Genomic DNA, 24,453 nt, shown 5'->3' with positions numbered 1-24,453 from the left:
AAGAAAGAGACCGTCAGTCCAGTCCGCCGCCTTCCCTCAATTCTCCGTCACTCCATCAACCTCTCGACTTCCATCTCCTCTCTACCACTCCAACCCTCCTCCCCCTCTCGTCTTTGTATATTCCTCGTTAATTCATCACCGTCACAATGGTCAAGCTTACCGAAGTCGAGGACGAGCACTTCTCCCAGGAGAAGCCTCAGCCTACCAAGAACAATGTTCTTCTCGCCTCCGACGACGAGGAGGAGGACGACTACACGGACACCGGTTAGTTCCCTGATATTCTGTTTCTCAATTCCTTCGATGCCAGTGCCATCTCAAGCATTTGGACACGGTCCTGGTGCATCCGATGGTTCCCATTCGTCCCGCGACCCGGAAGATGCGACCGAGTCCGGCTCAACCTCAAGGTGACAATGAACTGCCATGACGAACCGTTTCTGACAATGCCGTTTGCACTGCAGAGTCCGAGATCTCCGTCGAATCCGACCTCGAGCTCGAGGGAGAGACCCTCTTCGACCGTCTGTCCGCCCTGAAAGATATCATCCCTCCCTCCACCCGCCGCACCGTCACCAGCACTGTCTCCTCCGTCTCCTCCTTCACAAAGTCCAGTCTCTCCTTCAGCGGCAAGGCGCTCTGGATCATCAGCACCAGCGCTTTCCTCCTCGGTGTCCCATGGGCCCTCGCCTACGCGGAGGAGGAGCAGTACATTCAGATGGAGCGTGAGCAGGGTATGATCAAGGGAGCCAACGAGGTACGTTCGTGAATTCATTCAACGGGTTCGCTCCATTCCGCTATTTCTACATCCTGTTCTCCTTGTTGTCGCGCGGGTTGTGTGTACAGCTTGTCATGTTCCGTGACTTGAAAACTCTTTCGTCGACGAAGCGCGCCAAGAAAGCAGCGATTCTTCACAAGTTCTCGCGTCCCTGCACTTGCATCATCTCGTTGAATCTAGCTGGCACAGGAAATGCGAGAGTATCACTAACTGGACCGTTTCTTAGATGCTCACCCCCGGCACCGGTCCCTCGGATGAGAAGCAGGCTCAGCCTTCCCTGTAAAAGGACTTAACCACCGAAGGTGAAGATCGCAACAGGTGGGAGTGACCAACTATGGCTTATCGTCGCCACAACTCAACTTATGCCATTCGCCTGTTGCTGTACACCTGCACCGTTGTCCAATGTCTCCGTCTGCCTGGGGCAAGACTGATTTGTCGACAACTCTTCGTTTGGTGTACACAAAATTTCCCCCCAATATTCGAATAAAACGACCAAAAATTCGCATGCATGACAAGTTCGATGGTTTGATGGTTTGATGTTTGGGATATTGTACAAAAGAACCAGATCCGGTTGGAAGCGTACCAGCGGCAGTTGATCGACTTTGCGATTTTGGGCTGGCGCGGCAAAAGCGGAAGTTGGTGGTTAACGGTCATGGATTTCGGTCTCCCCTTTCTTTCGGAGTCTTTGGTCTATCTACTTTTTTCTCCCCTCATGCCTTGTTCCGGGTCTTCTGGATCTTATGGCAATGCGTGTATTTCTATAACATTTGTTCGTTTCGTTGTTTCCTATTGTCATCTGTCTTATGGCTATGTGTTTCTAGATAATGGAATGTGAATGGATCTAGAGGCGCAGGAGTAGCGGTCGTTATTAAGAGCACCGAGGTTCGTATCTAGGAGCCAACTGATACTCCGGGTTTGCAGGTTGAGAACAGAAACACTATGTAGAAAAAGCAGCATAATCGGGGTATCACATGTGTAAAAGCAGGACCAAGTTCCAGGAAGAAAGGCAGTAGATAGAAAAGACCAAGGCGCGGTATGTACAAGATGCCAGAATGTTGCAAATGCGAATGGGCCTAGAGATATGATGTCTCAAATTTTGACAAGATGTATGCTCGTTTCTGATGAGTTCAGCTTGTGAAAGTCTACCTAGTGTTGGTCTGCGGAGATATAGATGTTAACTTTGAACATTGGTAGGGACGAGATGTAAACATACAGCTGCCTCTCTCGCTGTTTTCAGATTGATGTGGAAGTCCCTCCAAAGCTTTTTGATCTCGTCGTTCTCGATCATCGTTCTCATAGCCTCCGCAGCATACTTTTCTTTGCGCTTTTGGCTCCAATGGCTGCGTCGGAGGATCGCGTCATCTGATAGATATCCCGTTTGTCGAAGGTGTTCTACGACCCATTCGTTGAGATGGCACCGCCAATGGGTGAGGGTGTGCGCCATTTCCGCTTTAGTCTTACAGTGCCTGTAGTAGATGTGAGCAATCCGACACAGATAAGATGCAGCGTCAACAACGGGAAGTTTTATAGAAATGCTCACCTTCCCAGGTAGAATCGGGTATCTTCGCTCGGCAAAACATATCCATCCCTATCATGCTCCTCGCCGTCATCTTCCTTTTCGGACTCGTCGTCATCGTCGTTGTCGCTGGTCTCGTCCGTTAGGGGTTCAAGAGTCTCAAGCGAATACGCTTTGCCGCAAAACTTGATATCAAATGATGCCGGATGTCCTGATCGATTGCAGGCATCACAGGGATGGTTATCACTCGTGGGGTACGCGGTGATCTCCATTTGCGGCCTGGCAAGCAGAGCCCTGCGGAAAGCCGCGTTCCATACTGAGGAGACTAACTGCGAGCCGGTCCGTCCTTTGACTTCGTCTTCCAGCTTCGTAAAAGCAAACTCGTAGACTGGACTGGACCGCGGGAAAGCCGGGTTGAGCTGGTTGTGTACCATCCATTCCACGGCGTCCTGGAAGTAGTCCTTCAACTGCTTGTAGGCATGCCGAGTGAACTCGAAAGGCACCCCCTGTAGGTCAGTTGGCACTCCTAATCTGTCTTCCTCGTCTTCCAGGACGAAATCATCTTCGTAGCGATCCAGATCTTCGTCGCTTGGGACTGAAGATTCCACGTCGCTGTCATTCTTCTCGTGGCGAAGGCGCGGCTGTTGAATGGCACTCTCGTCGCTTTCGGATCCACTCGCGGAGGACTCGGGTTCGGATTCGGATTGCTCTTCATCGACATCTGTGGACTTTTTGTCCCCAGCCCTTCGGCGGCGTAAAGCTTCCAGATGTTGTTGTCTCTGCGCCCGTACGGAATTCGCAAGCCGCCCGCGGGTTCGAGTTTCCTTGACGACTGCAACCCAATAAGCCGATAACCCAAGGAAGATACAGACGTAAAGCACGCCAACGTACCTGAGTCTTGAAGGTCTTCCAGATCCTCCTCAATGTCTAGTCGGTCCTGGTCGAGCTCTCGACGTGGAGTCTGAGGCGCCTCGGAACTTCTCAAGAGCCTTCGCCTCTTGACCGGAGATGACCGCACTGGTTCATCTTCGGACTCTTCAGAGGTATCGAGGACAGTAGGGGGTTGAGGGGCTGTCCCGCGTCTGATCTTCCGGCCAGGCCGCGAAACGATCTCTTCGGCATCACTTTCGTCTGAAGCGGCAGCGCGGGAGGGTTCCGGGGGAGGGGAGGGATCCACGACAATTGGAGAAGGTGACCTCTTTCGTTTTACCGATTGGCGTGTCTTGTCCTCGTGCGTGCTTCCTTGGAGAGGGTCGTCGCTTTCGCTACCTTGTTCGACGGTAATGACTTCATCGGTGTCGGACAACTCGATTGGTTTTTCTACGCCCCTCTCCAACATCAGCGATAGCTCAACTCACATGGTGATAGAGGAAAAGTATATCGCACCTTTCTTCTTATTCTTCTTTGAGGATTTGCGTTTGCGTTTTTCGGATTTCGAGCGGGACTTTTTCTCCGCAGGCTTGGCTTCCACGAACGGAGAGGACATTTTGGATTCTAGCGGCCGCGGTTTGTCTTTGCGCAGAATCGGGAGTGACGGGTGTTCGTAACGTAGATTCGCCCGGCGATCTGCCCCATCGTCTGCGATCTGGATCGGCTCGGCAGCTTGTGAGGATGGGGAGACAGGAGCGAAACTAAGCCGCGTCTGCTTTGGTTTACCACGAGAGCGGGGCATCAGAGGTCACGTAACAGGTGTGCGTGTTTGGCTGAAGAGGAGGTATAAGGGAGCAAAACGGTGTGTTTCCTATGGTATCAAGGTGTCCTTGTTGGAGAGGAGAACGGAGGGAGTAGTTGATTGATCGTGAAGTGATCAGATCTTGAGGCCGCGATGAGATCGCGTCGGGGTGTCGCGAGAGCACGTGATGTTATATGGCCGGAAGAGGATGGTGACTTTAATCTTCACTTGGGCATAGGATATTGAAGCCTTGAATTTCCCTTGTTCAGCTCATATTTTGTCTAGTGGCTGCATAGTATCAGTTCCACCAGACATCCAAAGTACTACTGGTGCATACTATGTCCTAGACATTCTAGTATAGTGACGCCATAACAATCAGGCAATCATGAATGTCATACACCTTATCTAGCCTTAGGCGTAGGTAGATGGATCACTGCTTCTTCTATACCTGGTGTCTATGCCAATCGCAGCTTCTGTTCTTGCAGCTGCCTCCAAAACCCGAGGTTGTCCCCAGCGACATCTTGCATGATTCAAGTTACTGCATTTTATCAAGCCAATTTTACATACACTCTTTGGTTGACGTATGCAATGTACTGCCAACACCGCCTTCTCGCTTGTCTCTATACCATACTTCGGTCTACTTCGCACAGACCAGAGGACATGTGCCGACAGCCCGTTTGTGCCCCGAGCGATGCGATATATATATCGGCATGCGGCGATATGTTGTCAGACGGTGTCCAATTATCTGTGTCAGAAATTCTCCAGACAGATAACCCCAGTTGCCAGAGCCCGTCGATCCACCTGCTGGCTTGGAAAGAGGGTCCAAACGTGTTGCTCGAGCTTCTGGAAACACCCCAACACCACAATAATCGTGCCGCATATGAAGCCGAGCCGACTTTCGAGTTAACTCTGACATTTACACAGATCAATAGAGAATCTGTCGGTATACAGCTGTTCAAAGACTCGGTGACGCTGGAGGGATTAGGGTCGCTGGAATCTCCATTCTTCCACGAACGTCCCCAAGAGCAATTCGCCATGCGTCATATGAGAACACTTAACAAGAAGTTTGAGAAAGAGAAGCCTCAATTTCTCAAAGACCGTATCCGCCGGGACCCCGAATTGTCTTCGTCAGCCTGCCAATACCATGGAATCATGACGTCTATTATATCCACCGCACAGAGCCAAATATTCCAAGTATTCCGTGTTGTCAAGCCTGCCAGATATTTGTCTGGCTTCTGGTGGAACTTCCGGCGATACACTGGTGAAGGGAGTGCTCACGAATCCGGGGCAAGTTGCGAAGATGCCGTCTGTGACGAAGAGGACACACTAACCAAATGCATATCGGAAGACCTCTCAGAAGCCGATAGAAGCCTTTGCGACATGTGTTACCCGGTGAAGAAAATTGAAAAGTTGAAGGTTCATTGCTCCAGACCAGAACCCAGGAGTCTCCGTGTATTCTATAAGGCATGCATATTTTTGGGGGCCTTCATTGGGGTATCCTTTCTGATATGCTCATGTCTTTGGACGTACAGAAATATTCGAGATCACTACAGAAGGGCTTCCGGCATGCACCCAACGCAGACATCACCAAGAAATGATGGCGAGTTTTCTCTTGAACTTCCTAATCCTAGCGGGTTGCTGTCTTTTTCCGAGCTCACAGTCACCGGAGATTGTCAAGTGCCAGCAGGCTCAGCGTATTCCGCTCCAACGGTTATACGAAGGATCGATCCGAGACGGCCTCGCAGAAGAGTCCAAGATGTGTTCGATCTGGAGTTAGCGGATGCAAACCTCCAAACACCACCGACAGTGGCGGACCGAATCCCAGTACTTTCTCGAGCGCCCAATGCAAGTGTCAGAAGGCAATTAGCCGGTGGCAACCTAAGACATGTGTAAAGGGGCCCATGCGAGAGTCGAGCAGATACGAACTAAGAACCAGCAGATCGGGCTTAACCGATAATAGGACAGTTTACCTAGATGAATGCTTTGAGCTTACTCTGTAGTGCATCATATGTTCATGAACGGGTAGTGCTTCTAGCTGGAGATAAGATTACTGGGCTGATGCTTCGCAAAGTGAATAGTCATGAGGGCTTGCATGGAACATGTGACATCCAACTCTCCCAGTCGTTATCTTTTACTTCTTTTCTCACGCTAATGAAACCTCTTCTCCGCCGGCCCCGATTAGCCATTGAACCCCATTTTATTGGTGGATTCCGCTCTATGTTGCCCCCGGATTCTCGTGTTGCAGCTGATTCGTGGAACGACTGGAGAAATGGCTGGCGATGCCGAAGTATTTCCTCGAATCTTACCCCCAGATATCTCCACATCAGCAGAGCGCCGTCGAAACACCAGTGTGGGGATTTTCCAATAACCTGCTGGATTCGGACTTCCCCAGATACCCCACCACTCAGAGAGTCTGGAATCAGAGCCGACTTTTATCAAGGCTGAACCAGGATGCTAGTGCCCCCTTGGTGGCTCTTGGCTTTTAGCGTGGCCGCAGTCCTACAAGCTTGGGTCCCATGGCTTAATATACGAATCCCTCCGGTTCTTCGCAGCTCCCATATCCCATCTCATTGTCCGTCCGCTCCCAAGGTTGCAGTATTTAAGTATTACAGCGCAGTCACTCCGCTGCTGGATTTGCGTGGTCGATCCGTTCCATCTTCCGTTCTAGCTGGGGGACCCAAGCAGACAGTTGGCTGATCATCCAAAGATCGGAGCTTCATTGTTCGAGCTTGATTTGGCTAGGAGATTGGGAAAGAAGCCCAAAAAGCGTCGCCCATCATGGGGTTCAGTATCGGCTCAAAGAGGCTGTACAACTGGTCTGTATATCCCCTATCTTTTCTTGCTCACTTTGAAACCACGTTGCTAAATTGCCTGCAATAGGTACATCTCCCTTGTTGCTGCAGCATGCATGGTTCTTTATGGGTACGATGCGTCGGTCTACAATTCCGTCCAAGGTTCGGATAATTGGGTCGCCTACTTCAATGATCCCGGTCCGAACATGATCGGCGCAGTCAACACAGCCTATACAGTAGGCGCTATTTTCGGAGGTTTCTTTCTCGGTGGTCCAATTGCAGACTTTGCTGGCCGCAAGACTGGAATGGCCACAGGTTGCGTGCTCGTCATCGCCGCTACCTTCATGCAGACTTTCTCGCCTTATCATAGTATCGCATGCTTCCTCGCTGGTCGGTGTATCATCGGTATTGGTCAAGGTATCGCTTTAAGTAAGTCGTCCTCCCAGCAGTCATCATATAATTGGAAATACTAAAAGTGTTGCAGCTTCCGGTCCGGTTTATATCGGAGAGTTGGCCCCAGCGGAGATCCGTGGCAAGATTATGACTTTCTGGCAGATGTTCTATTCTGTTGGGTCGTTTATCTGCTTCTGGGTCAACTACGGATGCACGCAGCACAAGGAGAATCTGGGCGAGTGGGACTGGAAAATGGTTGTTATTTTCCAGCTCCTTGTTCCGACGCTCATCCTGGTACTCCTTCCAACTATTCCCGGCTCGCCTCGATGGTACGAACTATGTCGATCGAAAAACCCTGTCATTTTTCGAATATACTAACAACACTGTAGGTATATCAAACGCCAAAACAATGTCGAGAAAGCCCGTGCCGCCCTTCAAAGAGTCCGGTCCACCGAAGAAGAAGTCGAGGATGAGTTGCTCAGAATCCGCGAGGCTATTGAATACGAAAAGGAGGCCATTTCCGGCACATATACTGCACTCTGGAAGGACAAATCTCTCCGCAAGCGCATGTTACTTGCGATTGTCATCAACGCAGGACAGCAGATTACCGGACAAGGATCGCTTAACACGTATTCCACCAAAATTTATCAAAAGGTCTTCCCCAGCGCTGGTCAGATTGCCTTGATCAATGCCCTCAATGCTACTTTTGGGATTATTTTCACACTCAATGCCGTTTGGATTATCGATCGATTTGGACGGAAGTTCCTCCTGATGGTCGGTGGTGTCGGCATGGGAATTTGCATGATCATTGTATCGGCTGTCGAGACAGAGACGCCGTCCCCCAACGGTGTCAAAACCCAGCCAGTCGGTATATCGATTGTGTTTTTACTTTTCCTCTTCATCTTCTTCTGTAAGTTTTCCGCAATACAGTGGAGCACATGAGGGGATATAACTCTTTACTGACCTATCCCAGACAAGCCTTCGTGGGGAGCTACCGTGTGGATTTGGACGTCAGAGATCTTCTCCATGAACGTTCGCGCCCAAGCCGTGGGTATGGCTTCACAAACTCAGAACGTCGCGAACACCATTTTCCAGCAATTCTTCCCCATATTCCTCGAAAATTGTGGGTTCTATGCGTTCTACATGTTCGCTGGGGTCAATTTCCTCCTAGCTGCTTTTGTGTTCTTCTTCATCCCTGAGACAAAGCAAGTATCTCTAGAAGAGATCGACGCCCTTTTCGGTGGTGCCAATCACGTCACACATGGCGAAGATCTTATCACAGAGAAGGGAATGCGAGTGACGCATGAAGAGACCACAAATGAGAAGTCCGACGCTGGTGCCCTCGAGAACATTTCGCGGAATAGGTAATTCCTTTGCTTGTATTTGAGAATATTTTGCTGCCTAATAAATTATGGAAGTTTAGCCAATATGAAAGTATACTCGCATAGTTTAGCGCTTTTCACTGCTAGGTTTTATTCTTGCAGACTTATATCTCTTGACAGATGTAGCAGAGACGATGGATTGAAGCAATAAATTACAGACCAGCTGAAGTGCTTGATGCTGACGAGAATAATTAACTACAAACGGGAAAACCCCCGGGAAAAACCAGATATGGGAGCCGCAAATCCAGTACTGTTTTGTATCTTTTGTGGTGTAACGATATTAGCTCACATGTTATAAATCCCTTCTGCCATTTATACTGGAATAGATTCTGGTTGCTATACCCATCAAATAACATAATAAAAGCCAAAGCCTAACTATAAAATTTACTAAGTTATATAGTCCCAGATAGCAGACTTCTCCCTCCCCACACACCAATCCTGTTCTTTTTTTCACCTAGGTAATAGTCACCCCTTCGTCCAAGAACATGTCCAACAGTCTCTACCGAAAGATACTCCCTCAACTTTCCTAATATGTCATCAGTCGTACTCCTAGCCAGTTAAGGCAGATGGAACTTACCGTTGGACAGGCGAGACGGAGCACATTCAAAATTCGTGGCATTTCTCCACGTAGCCCTTCATATGTCGAGGGAAATCCTGTTCCCACAGGTCAGGGCTTTTCAAGTACTCTGTCATCTTCTTGCAGTTTGTTTCCTTTGCCCAGGGAAGAAGAGCGCCGAGATTGCTGACAGAGTGGCCCCGTGCCTTCGACCTCGCCCAGTCAAGAAACGGTTGCAACAGCTCAGGCTGGTGGCGGAGATGAGCGGCATCAGGCAGCTTGCTCTTGCAGTCCGCGGAAACCCCATTATAGACTTGTGCTGCGAAACAGGTAGTGGGAATTTTGCGGGAGCGTTATGGTGTGGAGATAGAGGATAAGGAGTAGATTTAAGCATGAATAGAATTTACTTAGGGAATGCGTCACCTTGACTTTCCATTCCCAGCATACAAGTTTATGTTAACGCAACTCAGTTCACACATCATATGAAGCACTTGTGGGGAATGAGCCTCAGAAAGATAGAAAGGGTCCATCCGATGATATTCTCTACAGGCTCCAAGTTACGGGGAGGAATGATGTCTATCTCCTATACTATCTAGACCTCCAACTTCTCAGTTAAGTATCATAATCAACAACGCCTGTTAAGGATTTATGTCAGACCCCATATCTGACTCAAGTGGAGGTAAAGGTAACAAGCAATCAACAGCCTTGGTGAATAGGATGGCACGATGATTGGCCTCTCGTATTTCAATATTCTGGCAGCCTTGCCGACAGAGTCTCCAGTATCTGGCGTCTCTTGAGTTCTTCATTTTGATCATTATATCCCCTGGTGTTACATGTTCACATAATCGACAATTTCTTCTACCGCTCTTATGGCAAGTAGCCATGGAGACGGTTATCTTCTTTCCAGCAAGCATATTTACGCAAGGGGAACCTGCTTCAAATCAACCATGCGATAAGAGAATAATAATCTTGAGTGAAAAAGCAGCACCCGGAAGTATAGACGCTTTCGGATCTAGTAGTTCTCAGTTCCAGGCCAGCAGCTAGCCACTTGCAAGCCCGAAAGGTGACAATTGCTCAGGTCAAGTCCGCCAGCGGAATGCCATTCCGTCTGCCAAGCAAGTTGTCCCTCTAGCGGCGCTACATTCCTTTTCAAGAACAACGGGTGTTCCCAATCAGCATCGTGGACCGTGCGGCCCCATACCGCCAAATGTGGAATTGCTCCGCACTGGATCCCCGCTTCTGGGGAAAATCCGGGGAATGCGGAGGTTGGAGAGTGCTTCATACAGGACAAGGGTACTAAGGACAGGATACATAACTACGGCTTCTCCGCTAGGGGAGTCTCTATGGACTGGACTTTTGATATGCTCTGTGAGTTGCATGTAGCACTCTGGGGTCGAGATCTCCCACACCAGCGTGTAACAGGCTTAATCCATGCTGTATCCAGCATTTTCACCTGCCGAGCGTCCCTGCTGGCTCGATTCCTTTACACTTTCTATATTCCTGCTGTACTGTGTCAGCGGGTTCCCACATAATGGGGTAGCTCCTGAGCCTTGGTCGAATGATGGAGAGGGCTGACTCGCTCGCCAAGGACAGACTTTCTCTTGTAACTCTAAACAGAGCCAATAACCGGATTAAATAGGTAATATTGGGCCGGCGACAGCGCGGAACTCGGCTAGTAAAGCGCGGAACGGGGTAGCTTCTATTCACGTCACCAGGAGAGGATGAAAGGAGGGTGGGCAGCTAGTAGGGTCGTGCGGCGTCTAGTTTCGCCAGTTTCATAGGCCGTGACAGAAGCCCGGGGTTGCGGGGTTGGAGAATTAACATATTTTAAATAAATAAGGGATGCTCGCAACCGACGTTCACTTCTTGCCTCCAACTTACTGCGGGACGATTCTCTCATACAACCGCAGCGGCACCAAACCGCTGGCAATCAAACATGTCGACCGAGAAGCAAGATGACCTGGCTACACAGGAGACAATTGAGGATCTCAAAGCTGGCGAGGCCTCGGTATCGGAAATTGACCCGGTGAAGGAAAGGAAGCTGCTGTGGAAGTGCGATTACCGTGTCGTGCCCATTCTCAACCTGCTTTTCATGTTCGCCTTTCTGGATCGCATCAATATCGGCAATGCTCGGTTGATGGGGCTGGAGAAGGACTTGGGGATGAGTGGTCACCAGTACAATGTCGCGCTGTTCGTCTTTTTCATCCCGTACATCTTGCTCGAAGTCCCGAGTAATATCATCCTGAAGAAGGTGAAGCCTTCGTGGTGGTTGAGCGGGATCATCTTTTTCTGGGGTATGCTTCTTTCGACCACATCATTAAGCATCTTTTGCACTTTTCATGCTAACATTCTCAAGGCATTATCACCGTCTGTCAAGGTGTAACGTCTAGCTTCAGCGGTCTCGTCGTCTGCCGCGTACTCATTGGGGTGTTTGAAGCCGGATTCATGCCTGGTATGTTCTATCTTCCAGCCAGTCCATGCCCTATACTGATGAACCTAGGATGCGTATACCTAATCAACATGTACTATCGTCGCCACGAGCTACAATGGAGATTGAACGTCTTCTTCAGCGCCAGCATCATCGCCGGTGCCTTCAGCGGAGTACGTTCGCCTCCCAACCCACCGCCTCATCCACAGACACTGACATTTACCAGCTCCTAGCCTATGCGATCAACAACATGGACGGCGTTGGCGGATACAGCGGCTGGCGATGGATCTTCATCATCGAAGGTCTCGCGACGGTGGTACTAGCCGTGGTCTCCAAGTTCATCATCGTCGACTGGCCAGAGACGGCCACATTCCTCAACGAGGACGAACGGGCTCTTCTGGTGCGTCGTCTCGCAAACGACCGGGGTAACACCCGGATGGACCGGCTCGACAAACCGGCCGCCCGACGCACCTTCCGCGACCCCAAGCTCTATCTCGGGTATGCCTCCTCTCCATCAGAGATATCACACCCACTGACTGATGGCCAGCCCTCTCATGTACTTCGGTATCGTCAACACCGGCTACGCCGTCTCGTTCTTCACCCCGACGATCCTCCACCAGCTCGGGTACACGGCCGTCCGCGCCCAGGTGATGAGCATCCCCGTGTACATCGTGGCGACGGTGCTCTCGCTCACGGCGGCGTTCCTCAGCGACCGCCTCCGCCACCGGTACCTCTTCACGCTGGCGGGCTGCCTCGTCGCGACGACCGGGTACGTGATCCTGCTCTGCCAGGCGTCCGTGCCGGTGGGGGCGCGGTACTTTGCCATCTTCGCCATCACCAGCGGCGGGTACCTGACGCAGCCGATCCTGATGGGCTGGCTGAGTAACAACATGGGCGGCCACTACAAGCAGTCGATCGCGTCGGCGTTCCAGATCGGCTTCGGCAACTGCGGCGGCCTCGTCGCCAGCAACGTCTTCTACGACGCCGAGGCCCCCGCATACCCGACCGGCTACGGCGTCAGTCTGGGCATGGTCTGGGTGTGTGGTGTCGCGTGCGCATTGTTTCTGGCGTATGTGGTGCGCGAGAACCGCCTGCGGGCCCGGGGGAGGAGAGACCATCGGTACGAGCTGCCGGAGGAGGAGCGGGATAACCTGGGCGATGATCATCCGAGTTTCCGGTTTACGTATTAGCTGGGGCGTTGGTTGGTAGTGGATCTCAGATATAGACTTGTTCTCTGCTGTTTCTAGCGCGCGTAGACTGCTCTCGTTCGTCCGCATGTAGAGGATAGAGTGCACTCCCAAGAGGAGACCACCACGCCGTTGAAGTGGAACAAGTATTCGTAGTCACCGGCACGGCTGGAGCAAACAAGGTTCCCTCTGCCTTCTTCGGCTGATACTTCAGAGAACGGGAGCTCCAAACCCAAAGGCGAGAGGATAATCCGGGATCCCCTAAGCTGATACGCACACCTCGTCTTCCTCCCGTCCTCGACTCCCTCGCACACGTACTCTTTCTCACAGCCAGTAGACGGATACCGGGGGTAGAACGTCATTTGACCCGTGTGAACACCACCGTCGACATTGACCCGCGAGAACCTCCAAGCCCCATGCAGCGCTCTAAAAACCGCCGCCGCGACGGCCGACGAACCATGCCCAGCCGTCGGGGCCAACGCAGTCCGCAGCGCCGCCATCGTCAGACCAGCCTGTGACAGCCCAGGCCCAGTCCCTCGCTCCACGCCACCACCCGCCGTATACCTCGCAGGAACCACCGGCCCGCGGCTGCCGCAACCGCCCGCAAGCGGAGCCCGCTCGATCCCCAGATCCCGCGCAAACGCCTCCATCAACCCAACATAGTCCCCCATGGGGAACTGCGCACTCGCGAACCGGGGATCCGCCCGTCGGAGCTCGCGGACCGTCAGCCGCTCCCTTCGTTTCCGTTCCTGCGTCTCCTCCGACATCACAATCCCGCACTCAGCCCCAGCCCGCACCCACGTCCGCGCCAGGCTCCGCGCCTGCATCTCCATGACGCCCCAGTACGGTCCGCGGTAGAAGCCGACAAAGCCCAGCTCGGGGAGGTCGGCGTGCGACGTGCCCATGCCGTCGAGGACGAGCGGGAGGGCTGGGTCCGCGGGGGCGTATTCGAGCCGCGACAGCACCTCCGTCGGGAGGAACGCGAGCGACGCATCCGGCGTGAACCCTGTCGCGAGCACAATGGCCGCGACGTTGTCCAGCGCGACCACGGTGCCGTCGTTGCGGGTGATGTCGATCCGGGGTCGACCGTCGCGGTAGATGCGCGAGGCCCGCCCAACGGTCGTTTTTATCGCGCCGCGCCGGATGTACTCCGCGTAGTCGTCTTCGACGGCGACCCATGAGGGCGCTACCCGCTCCGCGGGATTGTTGGTGGACTGCACGCCGACGCTGCCGATCCCCTCGTAGTCCCGTCCGAGGAGGCTGCGGAAGTAGTCGTTCGTCTTCGCTGCCTGGGCGCCGGAGAGAGGGCCGAAGCCGTATTCGACGGGGCCAGGGGGCCGGCGGTCCAGGTCGTAGAAGGACAGGTCTAACGGGAGAAAGGTGCTAGGTGCTGGGACGAAGTAGGGGACTGTCCAGAAGGGTCGGGAGCAGATGTGGTGGACCTCGTAGTCGTGCGAGCTGGTGGTGTTGGGTTTGGGGGAGTGGCGGCGAGAAGATAGGTGCAAGGCGAGTGCAGACGCTGTCTCCACGCCGGACATGCTAGCCCCGATGACTACGATGTTCCCGCTGCGTGGGACGCGGCTGGCGAGGAACTGGTCGATGTCCTCGGCGGTGTGCAGGGCTGAGCTGTGGATCGTGCGGTGGGGGAAATCGTCCAGTCCGGGGATGTCGGGGGTGCATGGAGTTGCAAAGTATCCGGATGCAACGACCAGATAATCGAATGATTCCGACTGAAGGTTGTTGGAGGTGCTGGTACGGTTAGGTTGGGAGGAACGGTACTCCGTAGGTTATCCAACTCACCCCCGCGTCTCGCCCCATTGCACATCCCACCGCACAGGGCCGTCGTCCGTCTGACGAGCGGCTTGCACGACTTCCTGTCCCAGTCGCAGGTCCGCTCGAGACAGGTACAGCTCGGTATACTTCACCAGATACCGGCCTACCTGACAGGCGCGTGGAAACGTCGGCACCGCCGGACCGTCGATGACAGACTCCCACGCCAGGTCAGAGAATGACACCGTGAATCTACTCAGGTTGGTCCGCATCTGCGGGTGGATAAATGCGTTGTCGGTTGGAGCATGGTCGTCTATAGGCCAGAGTCCGCCTATGTGACGTTGTTTGTCGAAGATGACCGGGGCGAATGTCCCCTCGGGGAAGCTGTGCAGGAGTGTTTTGGCTGTGACAAGGCCCGAGGGGCCGGCACCTGAGCGGAGTTAGCTAGACGGGCTGAAATCTGGGATGAAGCGTACTGACCGATGATGGCGACTTTCTTTGGTGGTGGCATGTGGATAGAGCAATGTTTTGGGTTGGGAAGTTGGTGAGGGGACTTTCTACCGCGCTTGGACACCATAAGCAGCTCCCGATCTACGCTGCAAGCCGTCGCGCCACAAATAATGACCATCACGAGGTAGACAGACGGCTATTGAAATATATGCGAATTATCGAGATCCACAGAATAATAATTCATTAGAGTTACTAGTATCAAATGCAACCAAGGAATACCGACTCCAGCAACCCAATTCAAAGAAAAGCCACGCTTGCATGCAATGGGTATCTATCATCCACCAGTTGGATAGGCAAAAACAAAAGAAAGGCTGAGCCACGGACAGGGCCGGATCTCGCAGAAGCGTGAGTGATCCTAAGCGAGGAACTTGGAGGACTTTGTCTTGTGCTTCCACGACGCTGACGTTGATATCGCGTCTGGATGCACTCATTCAAGGTGAGCACAAGAGATTGGCTCCAAGTGAATGTCACAAAATCGGTGGAGAGGGATGAAAATCCGCTAAAGATGGAAGAAGAGATGTCCAACGAGGGCACACGTCGCTAGGACAGTCGTTCTAACCAAGCCGACACCTGCAGCTCCCGGTGATGCTTCTCGGGATAGGAGGCCTCGGTGCACTGTTGCTCGGTGACGAGGGTATCGATGTTGCGCTCGGTCAGAGGGATCTTGTATCGGTTCTTCTGTTTGAGGAGCTCTCGCTCGTGACGAGCGGCAGGCGAGAGTTTGGAGAGGGTGTTGCGGATACGCTGCATGCCGGCGCCGGGGAAGGAGATGCGCGGTGGTCCAAAGGGGGTATCGACCCTCCAGGGATCCTCCGAGACGATGGACCGGGGGTTCTTCTTGCGAGGAAGAGGGCGGAATCTGGCCATGTCGGGGGGAGAGGGGAGTTGAGCATGCATAGTCTGTTGTTGGAGAGGAGAGAAAAGTGAGGATCCCCGAGGTGCGGGGGATCCTTATCTGAATTCTTGGGGGCGTGCCGAGACCCGTCGAGAGGGCAAGTGCAGCCTGCTAGTCCCGATCGGGCGATGCTCTACGTCATTCCCTCACCAATTGGAACATGAGGGGCGCGGATAAGCAATAGTCTGCACCTCCCACTCCTTTGCGCCCCAGGACAGATATGCTGGCTGACGCGCCAAGGATTTGCAGTGCGCATTCGACTCGTAAGAGGGAGTGGAGGACAACTGTACCCATCCGTCCTATTGGTATCCCACCTGCGATCCCTGTCGTGTTTCGGAAATCCGGCATGCAGATCCCGGGCGGGAGGGGGCCTAGACGTGGAATGTTCCCAAATCGATGTTCGATGGCTCCTGGTCGGTCTGATGTAGACCTACATAACTAAATAGTACGCATGTCGCTTCCCTCGATAGCACGAACCCTAACCCTATATGTATGCCGAACCGAAACGCCACCCAGAATCCCGCACCATCCCTTTCGAGCTGTGGAGGTTTTGTTTTGTTGGATGCTGCAAATTCCCTACGAGATGAGTAAGTCTTTGACACTCATTCTCGACTGTCTCCGCGGCTCGGTGAAGGCACTGGGAGGGCTCTCCAGCGACCCTGCAGACACACTGGGCTCCTCCACGGAGCCGATGGACCGACGACACTCCCGGTTAAGCATGAGTAAGGCGGCCGACGCCTCGTGGTCCATGTCGGCAGACGACCCTTTACGATACTCTGGTTGAAGGACGGGGGAGGTGTTGGCCGACGACGGGAGCGCCCATGAAGAGACATCCCGGGGGTACGAGGGGCCCAGTGCGGGGCTCGGGAGAATCGACGGGGTTGGTTCGATCGCATGACTCCGCGGCGAAAAGGCCGGCGAAGTCACCGCGGCTTGCCGACCATCGGGCGCTAAGTCTGGAGATGCCGACGCCGAGTATATACTCCCTGCAACACCCTCGAGGACCTCCGGAGAGGCCGGGGAAGGCGGTCCCGGGGGCATGCGGGACGGCATAGCATCGTGTTGGCTATCCCCGGCCGTTTTGAGGTCCTGGATGCATTTCTCGAGGTAATTCACATATTCAATGCTCGCCTATCATTCCATCGTCAGTCATCGGCGGGGACGACCGAGCCGAAAGAGGGTGAATGGATAGTACCTGGAGAATGGCCAGCTTGTGCATGTCATGTCCTTTACAGGCGGGAATCATGTCCTTCAGCGTGGTGAACTCCTCGTTCATCTTCGACCGTCTTCGCCGCTCGATCAGACTGTGGGCGGTCTTCCGGGCGATCTTCCGACCGGCGGCACTGGTGGCACTGGGTTGTTTCTTCTTGGACGGTGCGGCCGATGCATTGTTGTTCGCCGAGCCCTTGGTGTTGGGGGTGTCTTTGGAGGATGGTTTAGGGGATGATTGGGTCTTGGGTTTCATCTGGATGATCTTGCGGCTGCGGGTGGGCGGAGGAGGGAGATCGAAGTCTTCCAGCGGTCTCTTGAGGGTGGCCTGTCGGGGAGGCAGTGGATTGCGTCCGGGCGCCAGATCGGGGGACGTGGGCGAGGCAGGACAGAAGATCGAGGGGTCCGACTTGGATGACCTTCTGCTGGCGGACTCCGGCTTGGATGGACTGATGGCGGCGGGGGGTAAGCTGAAGGAATCCACACCGTCAAAGGAGGACCGTTCCTTGACGATGAGCTCGCCTGACATGGCGGGAGTTGGGGGAAGACGAGAGCGGGACATGATGGTAGGCCTGGGCGGAGGGGAGGTGATACAGTGGTGCAGAGAGAGGGGAGGGGGAAGGGAGTAGGACCAACGGCCATCGCAGACGGGCGAGGGAGTATATAAGCAGAGGGAGTACAGAGTCCCAGGGCCTGCGGTCGTGCCTTCCTACGTCTACAGTGTCGCGTGCTTGAAGCCCACGCGGAGGCATCGGGGCTCTCCATTGGCCAGCGGCGGGAGGCACGAGATCGACCAGTTCCCAACTCGTCGCTCCTGCCACACTCGTGCGCTCGTCCAGAGCCCTGAGGGGATGTATACGCTGACGGTTCCGACATGTGCTCAGTCTTCGTATTTCCTATCTGGGTTATCGCATACCGTCCTCCGTGGTTCACCAGCAGATCATATCATATACTAAGGTATCATCACTTCATCCCTCCCCATCCCGTTCAGACAGGCATCGGGGCACGTGCAACAACCAGTGGATCTCCCCCGACTACCCTCTTTTTTCCTTCTGGGCAGTCCCCGGCCTGCGGAGACCTTCCCATTGCCCTTGCGCCCCCCCCCGTGCACCTCTCCAGGCTCGGTTTAACATCGGCTGGTGCACTGTTCATAGGTGTCGTAACTACGGCCGTCAGTGATTATCCACATCAATTGCACCAGGTCAGACACCCGTCGCTCACCAGAAGTCTTCGTCATTCGGCAGAGCTACCACGCAGGTCTGTGCGGAGACTGCACACAACTGGGAACAGACCCCCTCCGGTCTGAAGTCCGTGTTGGATGGCCCATGGCTCGTGCCGTTGGTGGACTTGTTGGGCGACATGATCTTGGGCCAATTCCGGTTGTCCGACGTGCGACGCCCGGGGACCTGGATTTTCTCCAGGTGGAATTTCCCGGAGGACATGGGGAGCGCAATGGCCGTGCTGCTCAGGGCCACAATGACACTAACGAGGACGCTGTTCAGCTGCATGGTGCTTCGTAGTTCGTATAGTATGTAGAGGACACTGAATGGTGAATGCTAATTGACATGTATACAGCGATTTCATGCTTCCTTTATACCTGTCGCCACTACTATCAGCCATCCCGTGTCTCGACCTGAAGCCACAGGCCGGTATGCACATCCCTAGATAGATGTCATACATAACGGCCGTTGGATGTACACATACCAGCCAGAGTTTGAACGTGCACCCTCGCCACAGAATATGAAACAAGAATTCATCATAGTCTAGAAGATTGGGCTCGCCCTCGCCCACAGCTCTAATAAACGCAACCGCGATAATACAGCCACTACCATCGCATGACCATAACCATAACCACAGCGCTCATTGAACCATGACTCTATGTTGAATATGTATGTATAGATGCAACTGAGCGTCCCGCCTCGTCCAAACACGCCCAGGACGAACCTTATCGGGGTGATCCACACCCGAGACACTGTCCAGCCTGATGTACAGTACATGCAACTCCCGAACAAGCGAGGCATGCGGACCCGGACGAGCTTCCTCACAGCACAGACCTGCTCGGCGTCGCAGAGTCCTCCCCCACAACGTCTATCTTCTATCTGCTCCAGCACCAGTGCCGGATACCTCCCGGCCACCATCCCTTGAGCCGAGCCCCAATCGACCAAACACGAAACCTCCTTGCACGCATCGGGCATCCCTTCATCCCTCACGCCCCCGCCTCATCCAAACACCCGTCGGAGGAGCGTATCTCCGAAATCGCTCTCCGCCGGCGATCCATCCATACGCCAGATGCGATTGCCGGCCTTCGTGCTCAGCCACAAACCATGGTCGCTCGCATGCTCCGTGTCGCCGTCGATGCGATGCCGGTTCCGCCGGTCGACAACACACATGCCCCGTGTCCACTGGCCCGTCGTCTCGATGCGGATATCCTCCGGCGACGTCGCCGACGGCCGCCACCGCGCGTCGTCCGCCGTCATCGCGTACCACACACACACCGGATCGTGCAGGCTGAGGTCGACGTCGTCGCCCACATGGCCCTCGTGCAACCGCTCGATCGTCTGGAAGGTGTGCGCGATAAACGCCGACACCCACTCCGCCAGCGGCGATCCGCCCTCCAGCGCCCCCGTCACCGCCGCCCGGTACTGCCCGCGCCGCATTCCGTGGCGTAGCGTGATGTCCAGCGGGAACTGCCGCAGCGTGAGCGGCCGGCTAAGCGTGTCCGGGTACGGCGCGAGGCTGGTGCCCGGCGGCATCGTGGTCTTTGGTGACGGCGACGTCAGCGCGTACACCCGTGCTGCGGCGAAGGCGTCGGCGTAGGCGTTGAACTCGGCCACGGGCGTCACCTGGGGTGGCGGTCAGTACGTGGTTCGATCCTAGGAAAGGGTGCGTTCCGGATGACTTACGTTCCCGGGCTTGTTCACCGTCCCGCCCATCACCACCACCTCCTTCACCCGCAGGAACGTCTCCGGGTCTGCGGCCGCGGCCATCGCGAGGTTGGTCAGCGGGCCGACGGCCACGACGGTGACGGTGTCCGGGTCGTTCTCGCGCAGGACGTGGAGGATTTCGTCGTGCGCGCGGCGCTTCGACGGGATGAAGGTGCGGTGGGCGAGTGCGTTGGGACTGGTGGTGTCGCCCGTTGGGACAGGGTCAATGACGGATGGGTCGGCTGATGGGTCGAATAGATGTTCCCAGGTTTCTTTGGGCGTGAGATGGGGGTGCTGCGGTGGTTAGCTAGTGGTTGGAGGGAAAGGTGTAAGGGGACGACGTACGCTGGCGTGGATCCCTCCGAGACCATCCACTCCGTCTGTATAGCGCGTTAGAATGAGTAGGTAGGTAGAGATGGAAGAGCAAGCGTACGGAAGTAATCGCCTAACATCTTCTGGTCCTCGAGCGGGTCGTCGGCGCCTACGGCTACTATCGGCGGACAGGCACGCAGGGTCTCGAAGCCTTCGGGACGACCCTGTTCCCGGCGCCAGTGCATCTCGCGCTCGATGATGTGGAACATGGAGACGACATTGCGGAGACAGCTGGGGGGGAGGATCAGTATGGTACGGATCTTGGGTGGGATGGATAGGGGTCATGGGTACGGACCTTCTCACTTCGATGTTCCCAAAAGTCAGCGAGATAAGAAGGACTTCGACTTCTTCTGGCTTTGCCGAGAGGGCGAGAAGAAGCCCGAGGATGTCGTCGATACCCTGGATTGGGGGTTAGCGGGGCGAGTGAGGGGTGTTGGTGGCGGGGTGATAAGGACGGATCGTACGGGGTCGGTGTCGATGATGATCTTCTTTGGCGGCATTGTGGGATGTCTCAGGTTGGGTATATACAGGACAGAGAGGGCGATGTGTCGAGAGGGAAGTGACGATGATGGGTGAGTGTTTCCAAGGTTGGATGGATGTTATCTGTTATGCATGTGTACTATCCAGGAACCTCTGACTAATGCGTCATAGTCCTCATAACGTATCAGGGAAGCAGATCCGAAATACATCCGGTTTATCGAGTATGCGCCACCGGTACTACGGCATTGGCATTGGATACCTAGACTGCACACGGTTCTCTAGAATACTCCACCGAAGCCGTTCCAACTCGGGACAATGACAAGATCGAGGATGGATCGTGAAAGCAACGGAGGACGGCGATTTGCCATGTTCTGCCACGCCGGAGACTAGTCCGGGGGAGGTTACATTGCATTCCCGATCCAGTCAGGGGAGAAGGTGGAGTGCATCGGTCTGTCCGTGGGATTATTTATCTCCTGAACTACTCCGTACATAAGTACGTGCCTAAGTACCTTAAATAGCGCGAGGTACAATGGATCAGACGTCCACGGTGGCCTGTTCGAGATACGGACGGTACGGGAGGGAGGGCTTCCATTGGCTCGGGAGGTCCCCATCAGTGGTAATATTACGGGTAACGGGAAATCCAGCGGTATGGGATGGTCACGAATGGAAACTTCCATCGACCTTGTCTAGACGTCTATCGACAGGGGGTGATTGACCAGCTGGTCGAATGGGATTCTCTCGATCGGCCAGGTTCTTCCCCGCATCGAATTATCCGGATGACTTGGATATGTTTACGCTGACTTTGCATCAATGTTATGAACAATAGTACGAGGGACCTAGGTGCTGGTGTATAGATGATGAATCTTATCCGGTTGATAGTATTCTACTAATAAGACGCTATAAGATATGAAGATACAAGATGAGCCGTTAAAGAAATAAGGTAGGTACTTGGTTGGAGTACGTACTTATGGTAATAACCTTGGTATTGACATTACCCGTACTAATTGCAACCTGCAGCTAGTGCCCCCTTCATCTCTCGAAAGTGACCGTGTCCTCTTCCACCTCCAACTTCTTCTCTCCCTCCTTTTCCCTCTTCCCCCTCCGCCTCTTCCTCCTCTCTTCGCCTCCCTCAATCCTCCTTCTCTTCTCCTATCCCCATTCCCAATTCCTCTTCCCCCTCTTGGTTGAGGCTGTTGCGCCTGTCCATGTCCCCCCGCTGATCCCGCTCTCTTTTTCGCCTCCCTTCGTCATACTCTCCTACCGCACTCGGAATCTCGTAAACCTTCCCCTCTCTGCCTCTCCTCACTGCATTTCCTGACGCTTCATTTCGACTTTCAGGCGATCTCCATTGCCTCGGTCGCTTCCTCGGCGACGAGTTCCGTTCTCCAGTCGACCACTTCCCTCCGGACCGTGGCGCAATCTGGCCTTACCAACCGAATCGAGCCGTCAATCGCCCCGGCTGATCGCAATCCAATGCTCTGAGGGATTCGTCCGGAATTGACGGTGTTTCCGATTGTTTTTGCATTGTCTTGCTTTCTTTGCGGTCCTTAGCCGTCTTGTCACCATCCCCCTGATCCGTCGCCGCAACCTCCGTTTCACTACGCGCGCGAACCTCACGACCTCCCCGTACCTCACAATATTAGCCGAACCTGTATGACCCACCGAGGCCCAATCACCTGCACCCGGACAGCTAACATCTAACCTCACACTAGCCCCAATGACGATGAATCCTTACCTCAGTTGGGCCATCCTGCTCGTCGTAGCAGGTGGTCTGGGCTGGTACTACAATGGGCCTACCCCTAAAGCCAGGGCCCCAGTCAAGCCCGTCGGGGAAAAGACAGAGCCCGTCCCAGCCGCAAAGAAAACCAAGCGGAAGGTGAAGAAATCCCCGGAGCCCTCCCCGGCCCCCGCCAAGCAGGCCGACGAGAAGCCCGCCTTCGAATTGCAGGTCGAAGACACCGACAAGCCCGACGCCGAGATCGACCAGAAGGAGATGGCCAAGCGCTTCGCCGCCGTCAAGAACGGGACTCCCCTCCAGCCCACCAGCAAGTCCCAGAAGAAGAAGAACAAGAAGGCGGCCGCATCCAGCCAGCCCGAGAGTGGCGCCAGCGAGCGCTCCACCTCCCGCGTTTCGACTCGCACCTCTTCCACCACCGGAGCCGAGGCCGACGATGACCTCTCCCCCGCCGGCTCTCCCATGGTCAACGCCACCGTGCCTTCCGCGGGATACGTGTCGGACATGCTGGAGGCCCCCGCCCCCGGCGCCTCCGTCCTTCGGGTGACTGGCTCGGTGGAATCGGCTCCCCAGAAGAAGCAGAAGGCCCAGTCCTTCAAGCAGGTCGAGACCAAGAAGCAGCGCCAACAGCGCCTCAAGAATGAGGCCAGAAAGCAGCAGGTCCAGGAAGCCGAGGAGGAGCGCCGCAAGCTGCTTGAGAAGCAGCTCCACTCGGCCCGTGAGGCGGAGCGTCGTGAGGCTGCGAAGGCGAAGCCCGCCGCCGCTCAGCCCAATGCCTGGCAGACCAAGCCTGCGGCCAAGCCCGCCAACGGCACCTCCGCCGCGGCTCCCGCTGCCCCGGCCGCGAAGGTCGATCTGTTGGATACCTTTGAGCCCGAAGCGTCGATCTCGAGCAAGGAATGGGACCAGGGCCTCCCCTCCGAGGAGGAGCAGATGCGCATTCTAGGTGCGAACGGTGGGGACCAATGGACCACTGTCTCCAGCAAGAAGATCAAGAAGAAGGGTGGAAAGACGGACGAGAGCGAAGCCAGCGCCCCTGAAACCCAGCCTGAACCCGTTGTTCCGGCTCCTGCCGAGCCCAAGGTAAAAGTGACTCCTACCTATCTGCCGGATGTCCTCCGTTCTGGCAAGAAGGGCCACCCTCTGGACTCCGACTGGGCTGCTTGAACGCATCCTGCAACCTCGTCTTCAAGTCGATGAGACTCGTCCACGGGAGCACGCCCTTGGATCGTCTTGGAGGATCGGCCTCGACCTTGACCTGTACTTATTACTACCCATGGCTTTGGCGTTCGGGGATCGATTTTCATATACCAAAAAGCCTCCGCATTCCTGGCAGGCAATCTGCTTTCTGCTGCCGATTCAGCGAAGGACCCTAAACTTGACAAGGGAAAGGTCAAGAAAACAGCCCAACCCCGAAGGAAATTCCCCAAAAAAATTTTTCTAGTTGTGTATTTTTGACACTTTTATTAGTATTATTTTTTAAACATCTTTGAAATTCCATTGTTAATGATGATCAAGCAGTGGTTCTGCTGCAGAAGGCTGTGGATGCATAGAGGAAGGAATCTGCAAGGACTTGATGCACGATGGACGCAGGGGAGATCTACCAGGGGACACTTGGCCTTTTTACCGTTCTATGTATGCTTGTTTTATGTTATGGACTTGGGAGGCTCTGCAGTGATCAATGCCATTATCTTCATTCCAGATTCCTATCCTCCCTCCGTTCTGTAGAGAGATATAGATCCATGTCAGTATAAAAACGAGTTTAATGAACGATGAATAATGACGTCGTGAACCCGGGGGCCCTTGGCGACCATGCCGCTTAGGGACTAGCGGTGGTGTTCCGGTTATCGTGGCCTGAACGCC

General features: G+C 54.5%; 11 protein-coding genes across 11 annotated transcripts; 5 read left to right on the top strand and 6 right to left on the bottom strand.

Annotated features, from left to right (window-relative positions):
• The first annotated feature begins 30 nt into the window (after window positions 1-30).
• On the top strand, window positions 31-1,705 carry BDV59DRAFT_176852 (mitochondrial import receptor subunit TOM22). The gene is made up of 3 exons (XM_073689516.1): window positions 31-264; window positions 459-748; window positions 996-1,705. The coding sequence occupies exons 1-3, from the start codon at window positions 147-149 to the stop codon at window positions 1,050-1,052; spliced, it is 465 nt and encodes a 154-aa protein (XP_073548870.1). The 5' UTR covers window positions 31-146; the 3' UTR covers window positions 1,053-1,705.
• Window positions 1,668-4,074, bottom strand: BDV59DRAFT_21889 (uncharacterized protein). The gene is made up of 5 exons (XM_073695991.1): window positions 3,672-4,074; window positions 3,177-3,605; window positions 2,310-3,117; window positions 1,983-2,235; window positions 1,668-1,926 (listed from the first exon to the last, which is right to left on the bottom strand). The coding sequence occupies exons 1-5, from the start codon at window positions 3,955-3,957 to the stop codon at window positions 1,912-1,914; spliced, it is 1,791 nt and encodes a 596-aa protein (XP_073548869.1). The 5' UTR covers window positions 3,958-4,074; the 3' UTR covers window positions 1,668-1,911.
• Window positions 4,075-6,735: 2,661 nt separating this feature from the next.
• On the top strand, window positions 6,736-8,510 carry BDV59DRAFT_207469 (putative MFS sugar transporter; the record flags this gene model as incomplete). The annotated part of the gene is made up of 5 exons (XM_073695002.1): window positions 6,736-6,773; window positions 6,838-7,178; window positions 7,234-7,471; window positions 7,532-8,052; window positions 8,116-8,510. 5 exons carry the CDS (start codon window positions 6,736-6,738, stop codon window positions 8,508-8,510), a joined length of 1,533 nt encoding a protein of 510 aa, XP_073548868.1.
• A 2,506-nt stretch (window positions 8,511-11,016) lies between these two features.
• Window positions 11,017-12,698, top strand: BDV59DRAFT_201410 (allantoate permease family MFS transporter; the record flags this gene model as incomplete). Its single annotated transcript, XM_073693795.1, has 5 exons — window positions 11,017-11,374; window positions 11,437-11,532; window positions 11,581-11,681; window positions 11,735-12,006; window positions 12,056-12,698. 5 exons carry the CDS (start codon window positions 11,017-11,019, stop codon window positions 12,696-12,698), a joined length of 1,470 nt encoding a protein of 489 aa, XP_073548867.1.
• Window positions 12,699-12,751: 53 nt separating this feature from the next.
• Window positions 12,752-14,976, bottom strand: BDV59DRAFT_201409 (uncharacterized protein; the record flags this gene model as incomplete). Its single annotated transcript, XM_073693794.1, has 3 exons — window positions 12,752-14,444; window positions 14,496-14,895; window positions 14,946-14,976. The coding sequence occupies 3 exons, from the start codon at window positions 14,974-14,976 to the stop codon at window positions 12,752-12,754; spliced, it is 2,124 nt and encodes a 707-aa protein (XP_073548866.1).
• Window positions 14,977-15,515: 539 nt separating this feature from the next.
• Window positions 15,516-15,842, bottom strand: BDV59DRAFT_201408 (uncharacterized protein; the record flags this gene model as incomplete). Its single annotated transcript, XM_073693793.1, has 1 exon — window positions 15,516-15,842. The coding sequence occupies one exon, from the start codon at window positions 15,840-15,842 to the stop codon at window positions 15,516-15,518; it is 327 nt and encodes a 108-aa protein (XP_073548865.1).
• A 292-nt stretch (window positions 15,843-16,134) lies between these two features.
• Window positions 16,135-17,968, bottom strand: BDV59DRAFT_21869 (uncharacterized protein). The gene is made up of 3 exons (XM_073695990.1): window positions 17,066-17,968; window positions 16,365-17,001; window positions 16,135-16,315 (listed from the first exon to the last, which is right to left on the bottom strand). Exons 1-2 carry the CDS (start codon window positions 17,639-17,641, stop codon window positions 16,447-16,449), a joined length of 1,131 nt encoding a protein of 376 aa, XP_073548864.1. The 5' UTR covers window positions 17,642-17,968; the 3' UTR covers window positions 16,135-16,315; window positions 16,365-16,446.
• A 237-nt stretch (window positions 17,969-18,205) lies between these two features.
• Window positions 18,206-18,587, bottom strand: BDV59DRAFT_201406 (uncharacterized protein; the record flags this gene model as incomplete). The annotated part of the gene is made up of 2 exons (XM_073693792.1): window positions 18,206-18,242; window positions 18,301-18,587. 2 exons carry the CDS (start codon window positions 18,585-18,587, stop codon window positions 18,206-18,208), a joined length of 324 nt encoding a protein of 107 aa, XP_073548863.1.
• A 355-nt stretch (window positions 18,588-18,942) lies between these two features.
• On the bottom strand, window positions 18,943-21,065 carry BDV59DRAFT_21783 (putative nucleoside hydrolase). Its single transcript, XM_073695989.1, has 6 exons — window positions 20,840-21,065; window positions 20,671-20,774; window positions 20,437-20,606; window positions 20,349-20,383; window positions 19,983-20,297; window positions 18,943-19,922 (listed from the first exon to the last, which is right to left on the bottom strand). The coding sequence occupies exons 1-6, from the start codon at window positions 20,873-20,875 to the stop codon at window positions 19,299-19,301; spliced, it is 1,284 nt and encodes a 427-aa protein (XP_073548862.1). The 5' UTR covers window positions 20,876-21,065; the 3' UTR covers window positions 18,943-19,298.
• Window positions 21,066-21,873: 808 nt separating this feature from the next.
• On the top strand, window positions 21,874-24,351 carry BDV59DRAFT_176832 (uncharacterized protein). The gene is made up of 2 exons (XM_073689515.1): window positions 21,874-22,506; window positions 22,568-24,351. Exon 2 carries the CDS (start codon window positions 22,573-22,575, stop codon window positions 23,755-23,757), a length of 1,185 nt encoding a protein of 394 aa, XP_073548860.1. The 5' UTR covers window positions 21,874-22,506; window positions 22,568-22,572; the 3' UTR covers window positions 23,758-24,351.
• On the top strand, window positions 23,927-24,351 carry BDV59DRAFT_21778 (uncharacterized protein). The gene has a single exon (XM_073695988.1). It carries the CDS (start codon window positions 24,097-24,099, stop codon window positions 24,316-24,318), a length of 222 nt encoding a protein of 73 aa, XP_073548861.1. The 5' UTR covers window positions 23,927-24,096; the 3' UTR covers window positions 24,319-24,351.
• Window positions 24,352-24,453: the final 102 nt, after the last annotated feature.

This window comes from Aspergillus ambiguus (genome assembly GCF_047715705.1).
Source record: "Aspergillus ambiguus strain CBS 117.58 unplaced genomic scaffold BDV59scaffold_12, whole genome shotgun sequence".
NCBI lineage: Eukaryota > Fungi > Ascomycota > Eurotiomycetes > Eurotiales > Aspergillaceae > Aspergillus > Aspergillus ambiguus.
Note: the sequence above shows the minus strand (reverse complement) of the source record. Positions and strands in the feature narration are given on the sequence as shown.